Source organism: Schistocerca gregaria, chromosome 8 (assembly GCF_023897955.1).
Source record: "Schistocerca gregaria isolate iqSchGreg1 chromosome 8, iqSchGreg1.2, whole genome shotgun sequence".
Classification (NCBI taxonomy): domain Eukaryota; kingdom Metazoa; phylum Arthropoda; class Insecta; order Orthoptera; family Acrididae; genus Schistocerca; species Schistocerca gregaria.
Window position 1 is genome coordinate 400,928,808 of NC_064927.1, and position 16,782 is coordinate 400,945,589.

At 42.1% G+C, this 16,782-nt stretch overlaps 1 protein-coding gene across 1 annotated transcript in view; it reads right to left on the reverse strand.

Annotated features, from left to right (window-relative positions):
• LOC126284854 (cuticle protein 19.8-like) overlaps positions 1–15,847 on the reverse strand; it is an 89,472-nt gene extending 73,625 nt beyond the window's left edge. The window contains exons 1-2 of the mRNA XM_049984086.1: positions 15,772–15,847; positions 3,392–3,484 (exon numbers count right to left, since the gene is read on the reverse strand). Of these exons, the coding sequence (XP_049840043.1) occupies positions 3,392–3,484; positions 15,772–15,795 (117 nt within the window). The 5' untranslated portion in view covers positions 15,796–15,847. The remainder of the gene's footprint in view (positions 1–3,391; positions 3,485–15,771) is intronic.
• Positions 15,848–16,782: the final 935 nt, after the last annotated feature.

A 16,782-nucleotide genomic window follows, 5' to 3' on the forward strand; every position in this document is an offset into this window, starting at 1 on the left:
AGGTAATATGACAGATAAAATTGCATGAGCACTGTCTGTTGCATTTGAAATTCATTTACAAGATCAAATTAATTGAGTTTGTTATAATACAGTGTGAACGATGTGGAATGTTTACTTTGGTTTATATTCGAAGTCTAAGAAAGAGAAAAGAAACTTCACGTTACTAAGGGATTGTTCGTTGTGGATTATTAATGTTTTTTCGACCTTACACCGAGTCCCAACGTTGTGACGCAATATCTGTGAAACAAGAGGCAGTTGGTGAGCAGTCTGCCGCCAACGTGTTCAAAGTAGGGCCCATTCAAGTTTGACGTTTGAATCCGTTCGTATCATTAATCAAAACCTTTCTGCATGACGTTTCATGCGAGGATGCTCAAGAATTGTACCATTTTTGCGTTCTGTTGGAGCCCAAGAAAGAGTCCATTGTCAATGAGTTGAATGGTGCATATGAACCTTTTGTCAAGGATACAGACGAAGGTCGAAAATAAGTTGCACGCTAATACACCAGGACAAGTAATCATTAGTAATTAGTGATGTCTCGTTCATTTTGTATCGAGATACGTATGGACCCTCAGTTTTACACAAATATCAGTGAAACAGTCTTGCTAATTTACAGATTATGTAACTCCAAGGCGTCTATTTTATACTTGCAGCCTTCATAATCTTCTAATGCATACATAACGTTACTGAAGCGAAATGCTCTGATATTAATCACGAAGGAAAAGGCTTGCGTGTAGTAGCAAAGTTAACATGGATCACTTACAAGCAACATGATTTTCGTTTATTTAAAATTCTTGATAACCAAATCCTAGCATTTATATTTTAAGTTGTAGAGAAACACAGTTTGTATAAAAACAACCCATGTCACCATATGAAGAGGGCAATGACCAGAAACGGTAATGCACTAATAAGCTGAAATAAATGATAGAGGGTTCATGGTTTTATAGTAAGCAAAGTCATAAACGGTATTTTACGGACTATAAGACGCTACGGGCTATAAGACACACCTCAATTTTTAAGCATTTTTAAAAAAATAATAATTTTACCATTTTTTATTATTAGAGTGCAAAGCTTCACTAAAAAAATACGAACTGTCGTTTAAAATCCAAAAAATCGTCATCTGAGCTTTCTTCTTCTTCTTCTTCTCCTACCTCTTCCTCTTTGTCGTCATCGTTGACTTCTTCATACGCCATCGACAACGTTACTTATGCCGCACTTCTCGAACATTTTAACAATAATGTCTTCTCTCACACTAGAGCACAACTGTTTTATCCGTTGGCACACTTGTTTGATTGTAGGTCGTTTTAAAAGACCCTTCGGCGTTAATTCATGTTGGGATTCATCCATCGTCCATTTGTTCCATTCCTCTCTCATATTCACTTTAAATGGTTCATCCATCGAGATATCAAGAGATTGCAATTGTGAAGCAGGTCCTCCCGGAAAAACAGCAAGCTCTGTATTTCCTTTCACAGAATTTTTCAAACGGCTACAAACCGATCTAGTACAAAAAGAGAACTCTTCTTCAGTAAAGAACTTTTTCTTCTCTCCCACACTCTGTTAATCCAATAAGTTCATAACAGCCTCGTACATCCACCTCTTTTCATTTACGTGAACAACACCTGGCGGTATTCCAGATGGTTTTGGCACTGTTTTGTGCTTGAAAATGGTCATTGGATTAAGATTAGTATCATCAGCATAACATGATAGGACAAGAGGTACCTTGTTTTTATAGTTACAGTTTTAGCACCTTTTATGGCAACAGTTCCGTTACTCGGCACATCAAATATCAGAAGCGTTTCATCCACATGCGCTGTTTGGCTCAGTTCCAGACTGGTTTTCTTTTGATGTTGAATAATAAAGCGATGGAAAGATAATATTTTCTCTTCATGGCTTTTTCTGAAATTTTTAGTTATTGTCTGCATGCTGAGTCCATGACGCTTCATAAACCTGTGGCACCAACCAACTCCATCCTTAAAGTCTGTTAAATTCCACTGTAGTGCTAGCTTAAGAGCGTGTATTTGTATAATTTTTGCATTAATTCCAGTGCCATTTTGACGGCGTCCTTCAATCCATTTCGATACGTCATTTTCTACTTTTGACAATTTTTGCATTCAGTCCTCTATGTGCACGTTTAGTCTTCCTCATTTTTTGTTTCAGTTCTTCCTTACTAGCCCACCGGACGCGAACGGTTTTTTTCTGTTGGTGTTGAACCAAAACGCGGCTCAGCTGCTCTTTATCCATGTTCTTCTGCATACGCTATTACTTTCAATTTATATTCCTCGTTATTTCATTATTTGAATACTTTTCATTTTTTTCCATTACGGAACTGGGTACTAACAAAAATATTGTAGGCCGACCGCTGTGGTCGAGCGGTTCTAGGCGCTTAGGTCTGGAAACGAGCTGCTGCTACGGTCGCACGTTCGAACCCTGCCTCGGGAATGGATGTGTGTGATGTCTTTAGGTTACGTTTAAGTAGTTCTCAGTCTAGGGGACTGATGACTTCAGATGTTAAGTCCCATAGTGCTTGGAGCCATTTGAACAATTTTTTGAAAATATTGTACTGTTACCGTCAACACAAATCACTTTAGTGTAAGGTCACTGGCACCGTAGACCGCAATGACGCATCATAAGCTAGTCAGTTTTCTGTGTTTGTAATGGCAGGGTGGGAGGGAGGCAGTGTTAGTAAGATTGTGAATCCACACTTCGTCGCGTGGGTGCACTGCTGCTGCCCGTTGAATTCTAGGTTTCCTGCGTGATCGAATATATGGGGGTTTTTAAGACTGACCTGAATCTTAAATGAAACACTGGTCATTTTTATGTTAATTTCAAATGTACAACGCACCTGAATTTTGGAGGCAATTTTTGAAAAGAATGGGTCTTATAGTCTGTAAAATAGGTCTTTGTATACTTTTCATTTATAAAATTTGGCAACAACTCTGACTACGACGGGACAGTACATTTGCGAAATGAATTTCCTTGCTCCGCTCGTCTTTTAGCAAATCCTGCTGGTTTCGTAGTATACCTCTGGGGATCAGAGCCTGTTACTCCGTGTATTTTCAGAGTCGATTCCAGCAGTGAGCAAAGAATGGTCAGTGGACAGATTCTGTCTCTTTCTCTCCCGCCAGGGACTGTTCGTATGTCCGTTTAGTGAAGGGAATTACGGGCTGAAGTGCCACGGTGCCCTAGTTATCTACGTGCTTCGGTCTCTCTACAGCGGGGTTCTCCGTGAGAATGAAGAGGTTTTAAAATCTTTGGTGACTAGTCTTTCCAACGTGTGTTCTTCCATTGCGAATGTATCACAATTACTCCGCCTGGCAGCTTCACAAAACTCTTTATGTCGCACAATATGCCCCTGGGTGCATTTAGACCACAGTGCCTTGTAAGGAATACTCACATAGTTGGCAGGCTTCACATAGGTGGGTGCGTAGGCGACGAGATGTCCAGCTGATGCTAGGCTGGCACAAATGACGAGGCCCAGGACAGTTACCTGTAAGAACACAACAAATTACGAGTGAGTACTTTATCGGCATTGTGATACGATCGTACTGAGATGTAGTGAACTTCGGAACGACGTCATAACATCCACATGTAGACTTTTCCCCTAAACGTATGCTTCCCCCTAACAGGTAATAATAAAATGGTGAAATCAAGGAGGGTAACATGTTTTGCTTATAACCGAGTTAACATTACGGATACATTGTGCAATGTAAGAATAAATGAAATAAAATAATTCGTTCTAGTATTTGCCCTCTAATGACGTCACTTACTATCACTATTAACACTATCAATACTTTGTGTTCTGCATAATGGCATGTCGAACGACATAATTTGTGAATTGTCTTCTCTACTATCCCATATATTACGCTTGTTTATGTATCGCTTGGTTCTTCCTAGTTGCTTTTACTGGATTTGAAAAAGAATGAAATCTGTTCATTTACAGGGTTTTTAATTCAGTGTACAAATTACGATTATCAGTTTGTTTCTATTAATATTACATTTCACGTGCTATCTAACCCTGCTCACAGTACGTGATGTTTAACGTAACAGGGACTGCTACTATTCACCCTATCAAAACAGAAAGCTGTGTCTGGACTATGATAGTTTTATAGACAGAAACTCATCTGTTACCACGTTTGGTTGCAATTGCTCCAAGCGTTCCAGAGTTACGTTTTCCATGCCATCACTTCCTATTAGGGGAGTGATGTTACTGAGGCTGTCATCAAACAGCGGAGGAGTACCGAAAACTATGTATTCGACCATGGTAAACAAGGTTTTACGAATAGATTCACTCGATTCCGCAAGCTTATATTTTTTACAGTTCAACTTGCGTATCAAAGCTAAAAGATCACCTTGGCTCCAGTTGGAAGTCGTCGGTTCACGTTATTGTTGGTAGAGGCTTCCCAGGAGAAGTTAATTCGCTCTGTTACAGGCATGACATACTGGATGCGTTGGTGATCTCATTTTTCCCACTGTTGCTACAACATGCCGGAAATAATATTTTCAACAGGACACTGCATCAAAACAGTGACAAATACATGTGAGAGCGTTTCGTAATAATGAGCGGCTTCAACGGCGAATAAACCGTAAGGGGCGTAGCAATCAGGCAATATACCACTCGGCAGCAACGTCGCTTGATCTTACGGTATGTGGTATTTTCTTGTGAGCGTTTGTGAGAGATTATGTTTATGTTCCTAACGCTTGAATATATTCTGAGTTCGAACATAGCATCCTGCAAACCAAGGACGACGGGAAAATGTAGATTCCATAGTCATGGATTTGGTTCAAATGGCTCTGAGCACTATGGGACTCAACTGCTGTGGTCATTAGTCCCCTAGAACTTAGAACTACTTAAACCTAACTAACCTAAGGACATCACACACATCCATGCCCGAGGCAGGATTCGAATCTGTGACCGTAGCAGTCGCACGGTTCCGGACTGCGCGCCTAGAACCGCGAGACCACCGCGGCCGGCAGTCATGGATTTCCGAACAACGTTTGACAAGGTGCCCCACTGCAGGCGGTTAACGAAGGTCCGAGCATATGGTTTAGGTTCCTAGGCGTGCGAGTGGCTCGAAGACTTCGTAAGTAATAGAACTCAGTACGTTGTCCTCGACGACGAGTTTTTATCAGAGACAAGGGGTGCCCAAGGGAAGTGGAACACAATGGCTCTTTTTCTATATATACACAAATGATTTGACGGACAGGGTGACCAGCAATCTGTGGCTATTTCCAGATGACGCTGTCGTACACGGGAAGGTGTCGATGTTAAATGACTGTAGGAGGATACGAGATGTCTTGCACAGAATTTATACTTGGTGTGACGAACGGCAGCTTGCTCTACGTTTGGATGAAAATGTAAGGTAATGCAGATGACTAGCGGATACAATCCTGTAACGTTCGGGCGAAGTATTAGCAGTGTGCTACTTGTCATAGTCACATCGATTAAATGCGAGGGCTATTCGGAAAGTAAGGAATGATCAGTCGCAAAATGGAAACCACTGTGAAAAGACTTTTCACAGACGTCTCGGGCAGTGTCTCTAGTTGCCCGTTGATCGCATCAAGACGCTCTTTTCAGTTGTGAGCGCGCTGTGAGCGAGTAAAGGTGCCTAGAACAACAATGTCTCCCGCCAAGTAGGAGAGCCCGCTGAGAGGCTTCGCCTTAATGAATGCAGCCCACCTAACACAACTGACACGCATTTCCTTCTTTACGGCAATTCTCAGCTGCACTCTGCAGGGGCAGTGAAGACGCTCCTGCAGCCTTTTCGATGGGAAGTGTTCGATCACCCACAACACAGTCCTAATTGGCTCGTCCTGAGTATCATCTCTGTTCACATGAAACTCTGGATGCGAAGACAACACTTGGGAGCACGGTACGCGCTGTAGACCAACGTAGAGGATTATCGGAAAGCTTGCCTTCTACGACGATGGTGTTGGAAATTTGGTATAACGTTTCGACAAATGTCAGTCGGAGGGGCGACTATGTAGAGAAGTACCTGGAACGTGTAGCTAAATGTGCAAAGAAAACAGTTTTGATTTTCACTGTGGTTTCCATTTCGCGACCGATCGTTCCTTACTTTCCTAACAACCCTCGTATCTCGCGTAACGTTGCAAAGTGTTATGGAATGGGATGAGCACCTGGGGACGGAAGCAGGGAAGGCGAATGGGCGGTTTTGGTTTATCGGGAGAATTTTATGAAAGTGTAGCTCACCTATAAAGGAGACGGATGGAAGACAGCGTTCTTTTCGCGATGCACTATTGAGAAAATCTAGAGAACAGGCATCGCACGCTGACTTCAGGACGATTCTACTGCTGCCATTGTACATTGTGCGTAAGGACCACGAACATAAGATACGAGAAATTAGGGCTCATATGGAGCCATATAGATAGTCATTTCTCCCTCGCTCCATTTGCGAGTGGAACAGGAAAGGAACTGACTAATAATGGTAAAAGGTACGCTCCGCATAGCTTGCGGAGTATGTATGTGGATGTAGATGAAGGACCCTTCCAACGACTTTTGGTAAACTGCAACATCGAATAGTAACAGGAAAGAATGCATTAACCCCGGACATGCTGGCAAAAGTATGGGACCACTTTGACTATCGTTTGAATATTACCCTTGCGTCCGGTGAAAGGCACAATGAACATTTTTTTAAGGTAAATGAGAACTTTGATCCTAAATGTAATTGTAAAGAGCACCTTAAGGTTGTATCAGCCAGCACGTAAGAGATATAGCCTTGTAAAATCGAAAACTTCTTTTGAAAATAAAAGCCTTTCAGTCTTACTCAAAAGTTAGAGCTCAATTCATGTAGAAGATATACTCTTTTAAAGACGTAGTCTAGTAAAATCGGATGAATCTTTTTAAACAACTTAAAGGACTATTTCAATTATTTTTACGTGCCATCCCATCGTATCTCCGCCTCATCCGTAACGGTGCCAGGGTATCGTATCTCAATAGCAAATTTTAACAGATAGTAGCTAGTATAAGCACCAAGTTTTGTTAAAACTAGTCTAGGCGCTCCAGAGCTATGCTGGATAACGCACACCGTCTCACTAACACACACACACACACACACACACACACACACACAAATACACAAAAAGAGAGAGAGAGATACTCGTATCTTTTTACTTCACCCACTATTCCAGATACTTCACTTTCCATCAAATCTACAAAACGAGGATAAGCCTTGTGGCTCTCCATTCAACGTCATTTATTTTCAGAGCTCCCGACACGCTCTTCCAGATATCGATTAAAAATTTAATGAGCAAATAAATTAGAAACAGTTTCCATCTCGTAGAGAGAACAAGAACTCCTGTCGCCACGCCAAATAGGAAAGGTTGGCATGTCACGTGTCTAGTCTGTCGGACTTTTTATTGGCCAACGGAATGACAGTCGTATTGAAGACGGATAAGGCGCGTGATGCTGCGGATGGCCGATGTGAGAGAGAGTACCAGTTTTACGTAGTACAGGCTGTTGCAGACAAACTGTGGTTCCACAGTTCTGGTCTAGCGAGGTGGTGCAGAGTCTCATTGGGGACGAACGGGAGCAACATCTTCATCTGGCAATTTTAGATTTAGGTTTTCAGGAGTTTTCCCATATCAAGCGAATGGTTGGATGGTTGCTTTGAAAAGGACTTGGCCGACTCCCTGGGTCATTGTTTTATCTTTAATAAATTATTGGTAGGTGGTTCATTAATGCCCTGGGATGAAGTCGCATAAAAGCTCTGTCGCAGCCTTCTAAAGTTGTTTCGTAACAGTTGCCTGTCTCAAGAAGAATAACACCTTTATTTGAAATTCACCGTTTCAGTGCCAGGGATTACAGTGTTGAACGTGGCTCAATCATTTTTGGTTTTGATACTGATTGCTTCATATACAAGTTGATTATAGTCCTTACGATATTGCTGTCAATATGGTTGCGTTCTTTTATTTAGTCACAATAATTATTTACAACCGTTTCATAATTTTAAAAGCTATCTACAATAATGTAACTAGTAAATTCGTGTATAAAATGATTTATGACCTATCTGATACTTCTGTTAGGTAACTAGGATATACACTGAAATATTTCATCTAAGGCGACTGAAAATAGTTGATCTGGTGTTTCCTCGGGATTGGATGTATGCATCTGAAAATAATTAATTCTACCGTCTCCTCGGGAATGGATGTACAAAATTAATAGACTATTAAGATAATTTCCAGTTAATGGTCTGATAAATTGGGAAAATCTCTGGCGACCGGAAACAAATCAATTTGGGTGTTGATTCTAGTAGCCAAGAAATAATCTACATTCATTCTATTTTGCGGGTTGACCGTCACTTCCAGTATTTACCTGTGTCAAGATTCAGCGAAAGGTGTTTGTTTAGCGGAAACCTGTCTCTGAAGCACAACGCCTCTCCTGCAGCCTCTGCCACTGGACTTTCTTGAGCATCTTCGTGGCGCTCTCGCACTTGCTAAACCAACCTGCGACGAAACGCTGCACTCTTCTTTTGACGGCCTCTGTCCCTCATATTAACCCTACCTGGTGAGCATCCCATACTGAGCAACAGTATTCAAGACTATGTCGAACGCGGGTGTTGTAAGCTTTATCTTTCGTGGATGAATCACATTTCCTTAGGCTGCTTCAGTGAATACTAGTCTCATATCTGTTTCCAAAAGTAAGTTTACTTTGTCACTTCACTTTAGGTTGTCAAGGACGGTCATCCCCAGATATCTTACGATTCAGTTGCAGCATAAAAACACTGATGGGGATCCCATCATTGTATATCGATACTTGCTACCTCTGTATTGAAGCAGATTAATTCTTAAATCGGCGGAGGTTCGACTCCTCCCTCGGGCATGGGTGTGTGTGTGTTTGTCCTTAGGGTAATTTAGGTTAAGTAGTGTGTAAGCTTAGGGACTGATGACCTTAGCAGTTAAGTCCCATAAGATTTCACACACATTTTTTTCTTCTTAAATCTGTTGAGAAGTGAATGATTATGTTTTTGCCTCAACATTATCAGTTGATTCAGATTTATGTTGCTCACATTGCAGTCGTGTCTCTAGATGAGGACGATAACGCACTTTATTGTAGTAACACTTAAAACAGAGGCAGATGGCTCGAATTCCGATTGTTGGAGAAAGTTTCATCACCAAAATTCGGCTTATAATATGCTCTCCATTCCTAATCACCAGATTGCGTGTAAATGTCCCCAGGTGAATTCAGAATTTCTCCACATACTTAAGAGCCTAATATCGTGTAGCACCCAAGTGAAGACGCAGAAGTGCCGCAACACTGCGTGGCATGGATTCGACTAGTGTCTGAAGTGGTGCTGGAGGGAACTGACACCATGAATCCTGCAGGGCTGTCCTTAAATCCGTAAAATAGCACGTTTCAAGGCATCCCAGATTTGCTCAATAATGCTCATGTCAGGGGGTTTGGTGGCCAGCGGAAGTGTTTAAACTCAAAAGAGTGTGTCTGGAACCACTCTGTATCAATTCTGGACGTGTGGGATGTTGCATTGTTCTGCTGGAATTGCCCAAGTCTATCGGGATGTACAACGAATATGAATGGATGCAGGTGATCAGACAGGATACTTACATACGTGTCACCAGCCAGAGTCGTATCTAGACGTATCAGGAATCCCATATCACTCCAATTGTACACGCCCCACAATGTTACAGAGCCTCAACCAACTTGGACATTCCCCTACTGACATGCAGGGTCCATGGATTCATGAGGTTGTCTCCATACCCGTGTACGTCCTCCCGTTGGAAACAATTTGAAACGAGACTCGTCCGACCAGGCAACATGTTTGCAGTCAACAATTCAATGTCGGTGCTGATGGGTCCAGGCGAGGCGTAAGGCCTTGTGTCGTGCAGTCACCAGGGGTACACGAGTGGGCCTTCGGCTCCGAAAGCCTATATTGATGATGTTTAGTTGAATGGTTCGCACGCTGACACTTGTTGATGGCTCAGCATTGAAATCTGGAGCAATTTGCGAAAGGATTGCACGTCTGTCACGTTTAACGATTCTCTTCAGTCATCGTTGGTCCCGAAGTTGCAGGATCTTTTACTGACTGCAGCGATGTCGGATATTTGACATTTTACCGGATTCCTGATATTCACTGTACACTCCTGAAATAGTCGTACGCGAAAATCACCACTTCATTGATACCTAGGAGAGGCTTTGTCCCATCGATCGTGCGCCGACTGTAACACCACGTTCAAACTCACTTAAATATTGATAAGCTGCCATTGCAGCAGCAGTAACCGATATAACAACTGCGCCAGACACTTGTTGTCTTATTTAGGCGTTGCCGACCGCAGTGCTGTATTCCGCCTGTTTACATTCTTCTGTATTCGAATATGCATGCCTATATCAGTTTATTTGGCGCTTCAGTTTATGTCGATGGCTTAACAGATAATATAAGTTGTGATCTCAGACCTTCAGCAAATGATATTCTCATTTATGAGTAAATGTTACCTGGTAAAATTTTGTATTAATATTCAAATATATCTGAACAAAACATTAATTGGTTACGATAACTGGCGACTGAGTCCTAACTTAAATACCGTAAAATTTTTATGTCACCAAATTTTAAGTGCAGTGACTTACAACTGCACGGTTACTGAGTCATCTCATTCTTTATACCTGTGATTAACAAAGTACAGAAACATACATTGCTCAGCCAGAACATGGTGATTACCGTCCTACTATCGATATAAACCTGTCCACAAGGTAGGAGAGTCACCTGGCGAGGCTGGCTGCTAGTCAGACACACACACGGTGCATACAGTATTAGTTAGCGTGCTGTCCGTGTGTGGAATGGTAAAGGCGCGCGATTTAGCTGAGTTTGACCCAGGGCGGATTGTGATAGTACTGAGTCTCGGCACTATAATTTCGGAAACTGCACGACTTGTCGGATATTTGATGAGTGCTGTGGTGAGTATATTCAACACGTGGTGAAACCAAGGTGAAACCACCTCTAGACGTCGTGGGTTTGGGCAGTCACCACTCAACCCCTCATTACAGACGTCGGATGTCGTTGGCTGGACAGAGTGGTAAAACAGGACAGGCGGCGAAATGTGACGAAACTAGCATCAGACTTCAGTGCTCCGCAGCCGACGATCAATGCATGCACGAATGTTAACACCGTGACATCGGCAGCTACGACTGAATTGGCCGGTGTTGGAAGTTGGGGCAGTGGGAGAACGTTGCATGGTCTGATGAATCCCGATACCTTCTTCATCATGCCGATGGGAGGACGAGAATCCGTCGTCTTCCAGGGGAGCAGCTCGTTGACACTGCTGGGCGGAGATAAGCTGACGGCAGCTCCATTATGCTCTGCGGAACATTCACGTGGGCATCCATGGATCGAGTGGACCTCGGCAATGCACCATGGCTGTCATGGTGTATCGCACACTGGTCGCAGACCATGTACACCCCTTCGTGACCATCATGTCTCCCGAGGCAGTGGCAATTCTCAACAAGATAATGCGCCATTTCACAAGGCCAGGGGTGTGATGGAGTTACTCGAGGAACACAGTCCAATTAATGTGGTGGTCCGCCAACTAGTCTCATCTGAAGCGATCGAACACATCTGGCATGCGACTGAACGTGGTGCCAGAGTCATTCCCCTACCCGGAATGTAGGGGAATTACGTGACTTGTGTGATACGGTGCCAGAGCCCTCCAGAGGCGTACAAAGGTCTCATTGCTTCCACGCTACGACGCGTCGATAATGTTATCCGTGCCAAAGGTGGACATTCCAGCTATTAGGTAGTTGGTCATACTGTTCTGACTGATCAGTGTAAGAAGGTACGGTTGCGGCCAATGGCGTGATTGGTTGTGAGGAAACTACAGTACTGAAGATAATCTCTAAAGGAATTGCACTCAAAAACAAATCACTTATACAGTCTGTACTGAATTACTACTCAAATGTGTGGAACTAATTCAGCATACTTGGTGAACAAGTGAGGTATAGTTCCGAATATCTTACGGAAACCTACTTAGAAAATTGCAAGAACTGGTTTTGAATACGAAGTCTACGAATTTTCTTAAGCCCATTCTCCCCCTCTCTCTCCTGCCGCATAACGACCATAGGTACCGTAAACATAAAATTATGTTAGTGACAGAGCAATGCGCTCCCCTCTCCTACCGTTACATTAAAAATGTTCGTTTATCGGCTGCAAAATCAAACGAGCTCTCTGGAATTACTTGTTTTTGGACGTATAAATTTCATACATGTTATAAATAAAACAAATATTCTACAATTGTAGAATAATACACTAATGCTGGGTGTGTTTGATTCATAATGTGTAAAATATTTTAGAAGAACTAACGGACTAGTTAATCAATGCAGTAACATACATGAGAAGAAGAAGAGATTAAGAGCTGTGACAATGTGCTAGTTACCAATCGTACGTCCCTGTTTCGATCTTTTGATAGAGTTCTCTCGACATATTTATGTGAAAATTTAATAAATAATGTAATGGTATTGGTTATGGTTAGTAATTAGTAAGAAGTTCTTGCAGTTAACGTCACTGTTTGTTAGACAATATTTTCAGCCCAGCAATATTTCAGTTCCACTCACACGTTTCACTATCTTTACAACACTAGTTCCATTCCAGCTGTCTTCACTCTGCAATACTTCCCGTGAAACTCGCTGAATCTTGACAAATACCATTACTCATGCGTGCGCGATTGTTCATGGCCACTATAGCTGAGCCACTACACTTTCGTTTGTTCATAAAGTCTCGTTATATTACCTTGCCCTGAATTATTCAATTAACTTGTTTCCTTTTATTGCACTTCCAGTTCTTACGTTCCGTCGACACTTATCTCACTTTGACCAATCGCAGTATTCAATATGACGTGTTTCACATGAGATCCTGTGTGCCTCCCATTCGCCAAACTTTCGCACTCATAATCCACTTCCTGTCCTCTGAATTGTACTAGCTACCTGAAAATGCACTTGCGGTCACCTCGAAAAATTACCATGATCCGCGAATGTCAGTCTCGTTAAGAATTTGGCATCTCTATGAATACATAGTGTTTTTACAGCAGGAGGCCCAGAGTCATTATTGAAGTGCTTTGTTTCTGAATGCAAAGAGAACAAAAAGCAATACAGAGTATCCCATTTAGTTTGACCACTTTTTACTCAGAAGCAAAAAAAAAGTATTACCAAGCAAATGTTGTTTAACTAGCAGGGTAATATAACCAGTATGATTAGTTTTCTTTTAACTTAGTTACGAAGACATTAACTGCAATATGTCTTGTTTAAAAAAGGCATCCTATACTTTCTTCAGTAATCCAATTCTTAAAAGTTGTTCGAAACGCACCACAGCGTACCACTCGCGTAAAGATGACGCTATTAAATACATACTGACTTTGAGTCTCCTGTAGTACCACACAGTGAAAGTACCCGAGTACGATATCGTTGAAAAGTACTGCAGTACTTTGCTACAGATACCTATATTGTAAATAAGAAAATAATATAGCAATTACTACTCTGTTAACTTACATTCACCGTATATGAGCAACATTTCTAACTTCTCTTCATTGGTGTACAAAGTACTCACATGAACTTTCAACTGAAGACGGTTAAGTGAATGACCGGCGTGCATTTTCCTTGTGCTTCCATTTATTTACTGTCAGATGCAGCAAGTGAACGACTTACGTTATCCCGGATATCTGCACTCTCTGCTGGTATAGGAGAGTCAGTCAGTTTTGTGATAAGTTTTTAATAATGTCATACTCAACAGACACAGTGGCAGACGCAACAACAGAGGAGTTATGCATCTCGGAGAGGTTTACTGTTGAAATTTCGAAAGATTACTTACCGCAAAGAGTCGGAAAGCATTTTATTTCCTCCCGCATACATTTCGCGAAACGACCACGACGAGAAAATTCGAGAAATTAGAGCTAATAGAGGGGCTTATCGATAGTCAGTCCTTCCAAGCGTCATTTGCGAGTTTAAATGACTCTGAGCACTATGGGACTTAACATCTGAGGCCATCAGTCCCCTAGAACTTAGAACTACTTTACCCTGACTAACCTAAGGACATCACACACATCCATCCCCGAGGCACGATTCGAACCTGCGACCGTAGCAGTCGCGCGGTTGCGGACTGAGGCGCCTAGAACCGCTTGGCCACACCGGCCGGCTTTGCGAGTTTATCAGGGACGGTGGTACCAGAGGTACACTCCACGAAACACTGCAGGTGGCTTGCGGAGCATTGATGCAGATTTAAATGGTACAGTGTGAAACGATTCTGAACAGTTTTTGACGAGACATAGTGGACTGTTGAATAAAAAATATAGGGTGGTTGTTAAAAATAAACGTATTGCTCTTCATATATCCGTAATGAACAAAGATACAAAAATGGCAATCACACTGCTTGATGTCTTCCTGGTAGCTAAACAACATTTGTTCGATACGTTTGTTATTTTGCTTCCGTACAAAAAATGATTTGAGGTGGTCAAGATAAACAGGACACCTAGTACAACAATGAAAAGTATCGCCTGACAAGCACTTTACAGAAGGTTGAAGAGGGTAGATCAGTGGTACAGAAGTTTCGTAAACCATTACCCCTAAGAGCAATCAGACATTAGCTCCCCCTGCTATCCCCCCGCCCCCACATTTTTACCAACTTTAGCACATAGCTACACTTTAGAACGAAATATTTTTGATGGGACACTTTAATTTTTAAAATGATGAAATATGAATGATGTTTAATTTGTGCGTGTACAAGTGTGAGTTTGTGTATGCGTGTGTGTGTTACAATGAGTGACGAACGAATTCGTGGGTCATCGCAAGTGCTGCCCACAACTCCTTCTCGGGAAAGGTAACTAAGCATCCACGGTATACACTTGTTACACAACATGCTTCCTCTGCATTACTCCTCCCAATTGCGGATGTTGCCTGACCAGCATATTTCAATCCCGTTTAAAATCAAACAAGTTCAGATGTGTGCACTATACATACTATACGTAAATCACTTCACAGCTGCACTTCTTATTTCTGGACTGGCAGAAATTGGACAACTTCGGATTGTTTGTGCTTTGTGTCTAAACACTAGAATAATAATAGTAAAACTGAGTACAGCCCTTATATAGTTACAGCTGTGTCGTGTTGTCAGTTAATCCATTTAGCTGTTTCGAACCTTGTAATGAAGGAATTTCTCGTCTACTGCAGCTACTATCTACAACTTGGAGAATATATCTTCTTGAGCATTTGTTGCATATATGTCTCACTTTTATCATCAGCGATGTCGGTACAAAGCACAGCATATATATGTAGTAGGTGGATTATGTGAGGAACCTGTAACTTCCGCCGCATTAACGCTACTAACTGAGAAAAAGTAATTATTGATAACTTTATATTATCAATATTAGAGTCTTACAAAATTGTGATAATAGTAATGATCTTTTAAAAATAATTTAGTTTCGTGACTGGCACAGAATCGGATAGTTTGATTTTCATCCCTCAGAAAATTTAATTTTACTCCTCAGGGGGTAACTACCCACAGGTTGGGAACCACTGCCGTACATGCAGGAAATAGAAATGAAGGAAATATACATAAAACAGTGAAACAAATAACTAGATGTGAAGTTCAGAGAATGAAGAACGGGGGAGATTCTGAGTTTGGTGCGAACAAATGAAGAAGGTAATATTGTAACGACAGTGTTGAATGACGTGACGATGAAGTCGCGATTTCGTCTCCGTGTGGTTGGAATCACAACTACGAACGCGTATACCGCAGCCTCCAACGACGATACGATTCTGGCACTTACCGTCAATGCGCGGTAGATCCCCATGGCGTCTGAGAGCGAGTCGCGGCACTGAATGGCGGTGAGGCTATTTGCGTGGGCCCGCCGCCCCCTCGCTTTATATGTGGGCCCCCACTCTCCTTACTCCTACACGCAGCGTTGTGCCCTGTCTCCTCCCTCCCTCCCCTCTCTCTTTCCTCTCCCTTTCACGTTCCCCACCGCCGTCTAGCGTCGCCGTCGCCACCGCAATCGGCGCTGTCAAAAATTTCTCCCGGCGCCTAAATTCGCGCGCGAAAACTCGCAGCTTTCTCGCGCTGCGTACACGCGTGCGCTGTGAACCAACGCCACCCGCGTTGCCGCCGTCCGTCGTCTATGCCGTAGAGTCAGATACAGTTCCGAAGTAGAAGTAAGAGCACATTATCTCCTGCAGGGTTTTGTAACTTTATTAAATCACTCATTAGATGACTACCGCAAGAGGAATGAAACATGTCAAGGCGGTTGGGAGGCATTCATTTTACTGCAGTTTCGGACAAGAGCCCACTAACATTTTGGTTACACAAAACAAACTATAGCAGAAAAAGCTCGTTAAACTTCATAAGGATTCGCTAACGTATGATAAGCTTCCAAGTGATCTGCGTCACGTAGACATTGCGAGATGCGCCACTGCGAGTGCGGAAAAGAAATAGTTGGCAACTTTAGCTACCTTGTCTTCACCTGTTTCCTGATAAGAATGATAAGAACTTTATAAAGAAAGCCAGAGAATTTTCTATATGTGACCCAGTGGAAAACTGAAAAGAAGTAAGATTGCTTGCTACTATTGATTATTTGAGGATATTTATGCAACTTCGGTGTTTGATATTACCGTTATGTTAGTTTCAATTATTTACCTACCACCTTCAATATTCTATCTATACACTCATTGCTATTAACTTTTCTATTCATTTCTTTAATACTTCTGGTCTTTTAATATTCGGAATACAAATTAAACTGCATGACAAGTTTACTACTGGATGACACGTTCCATTTCCAGTGTGT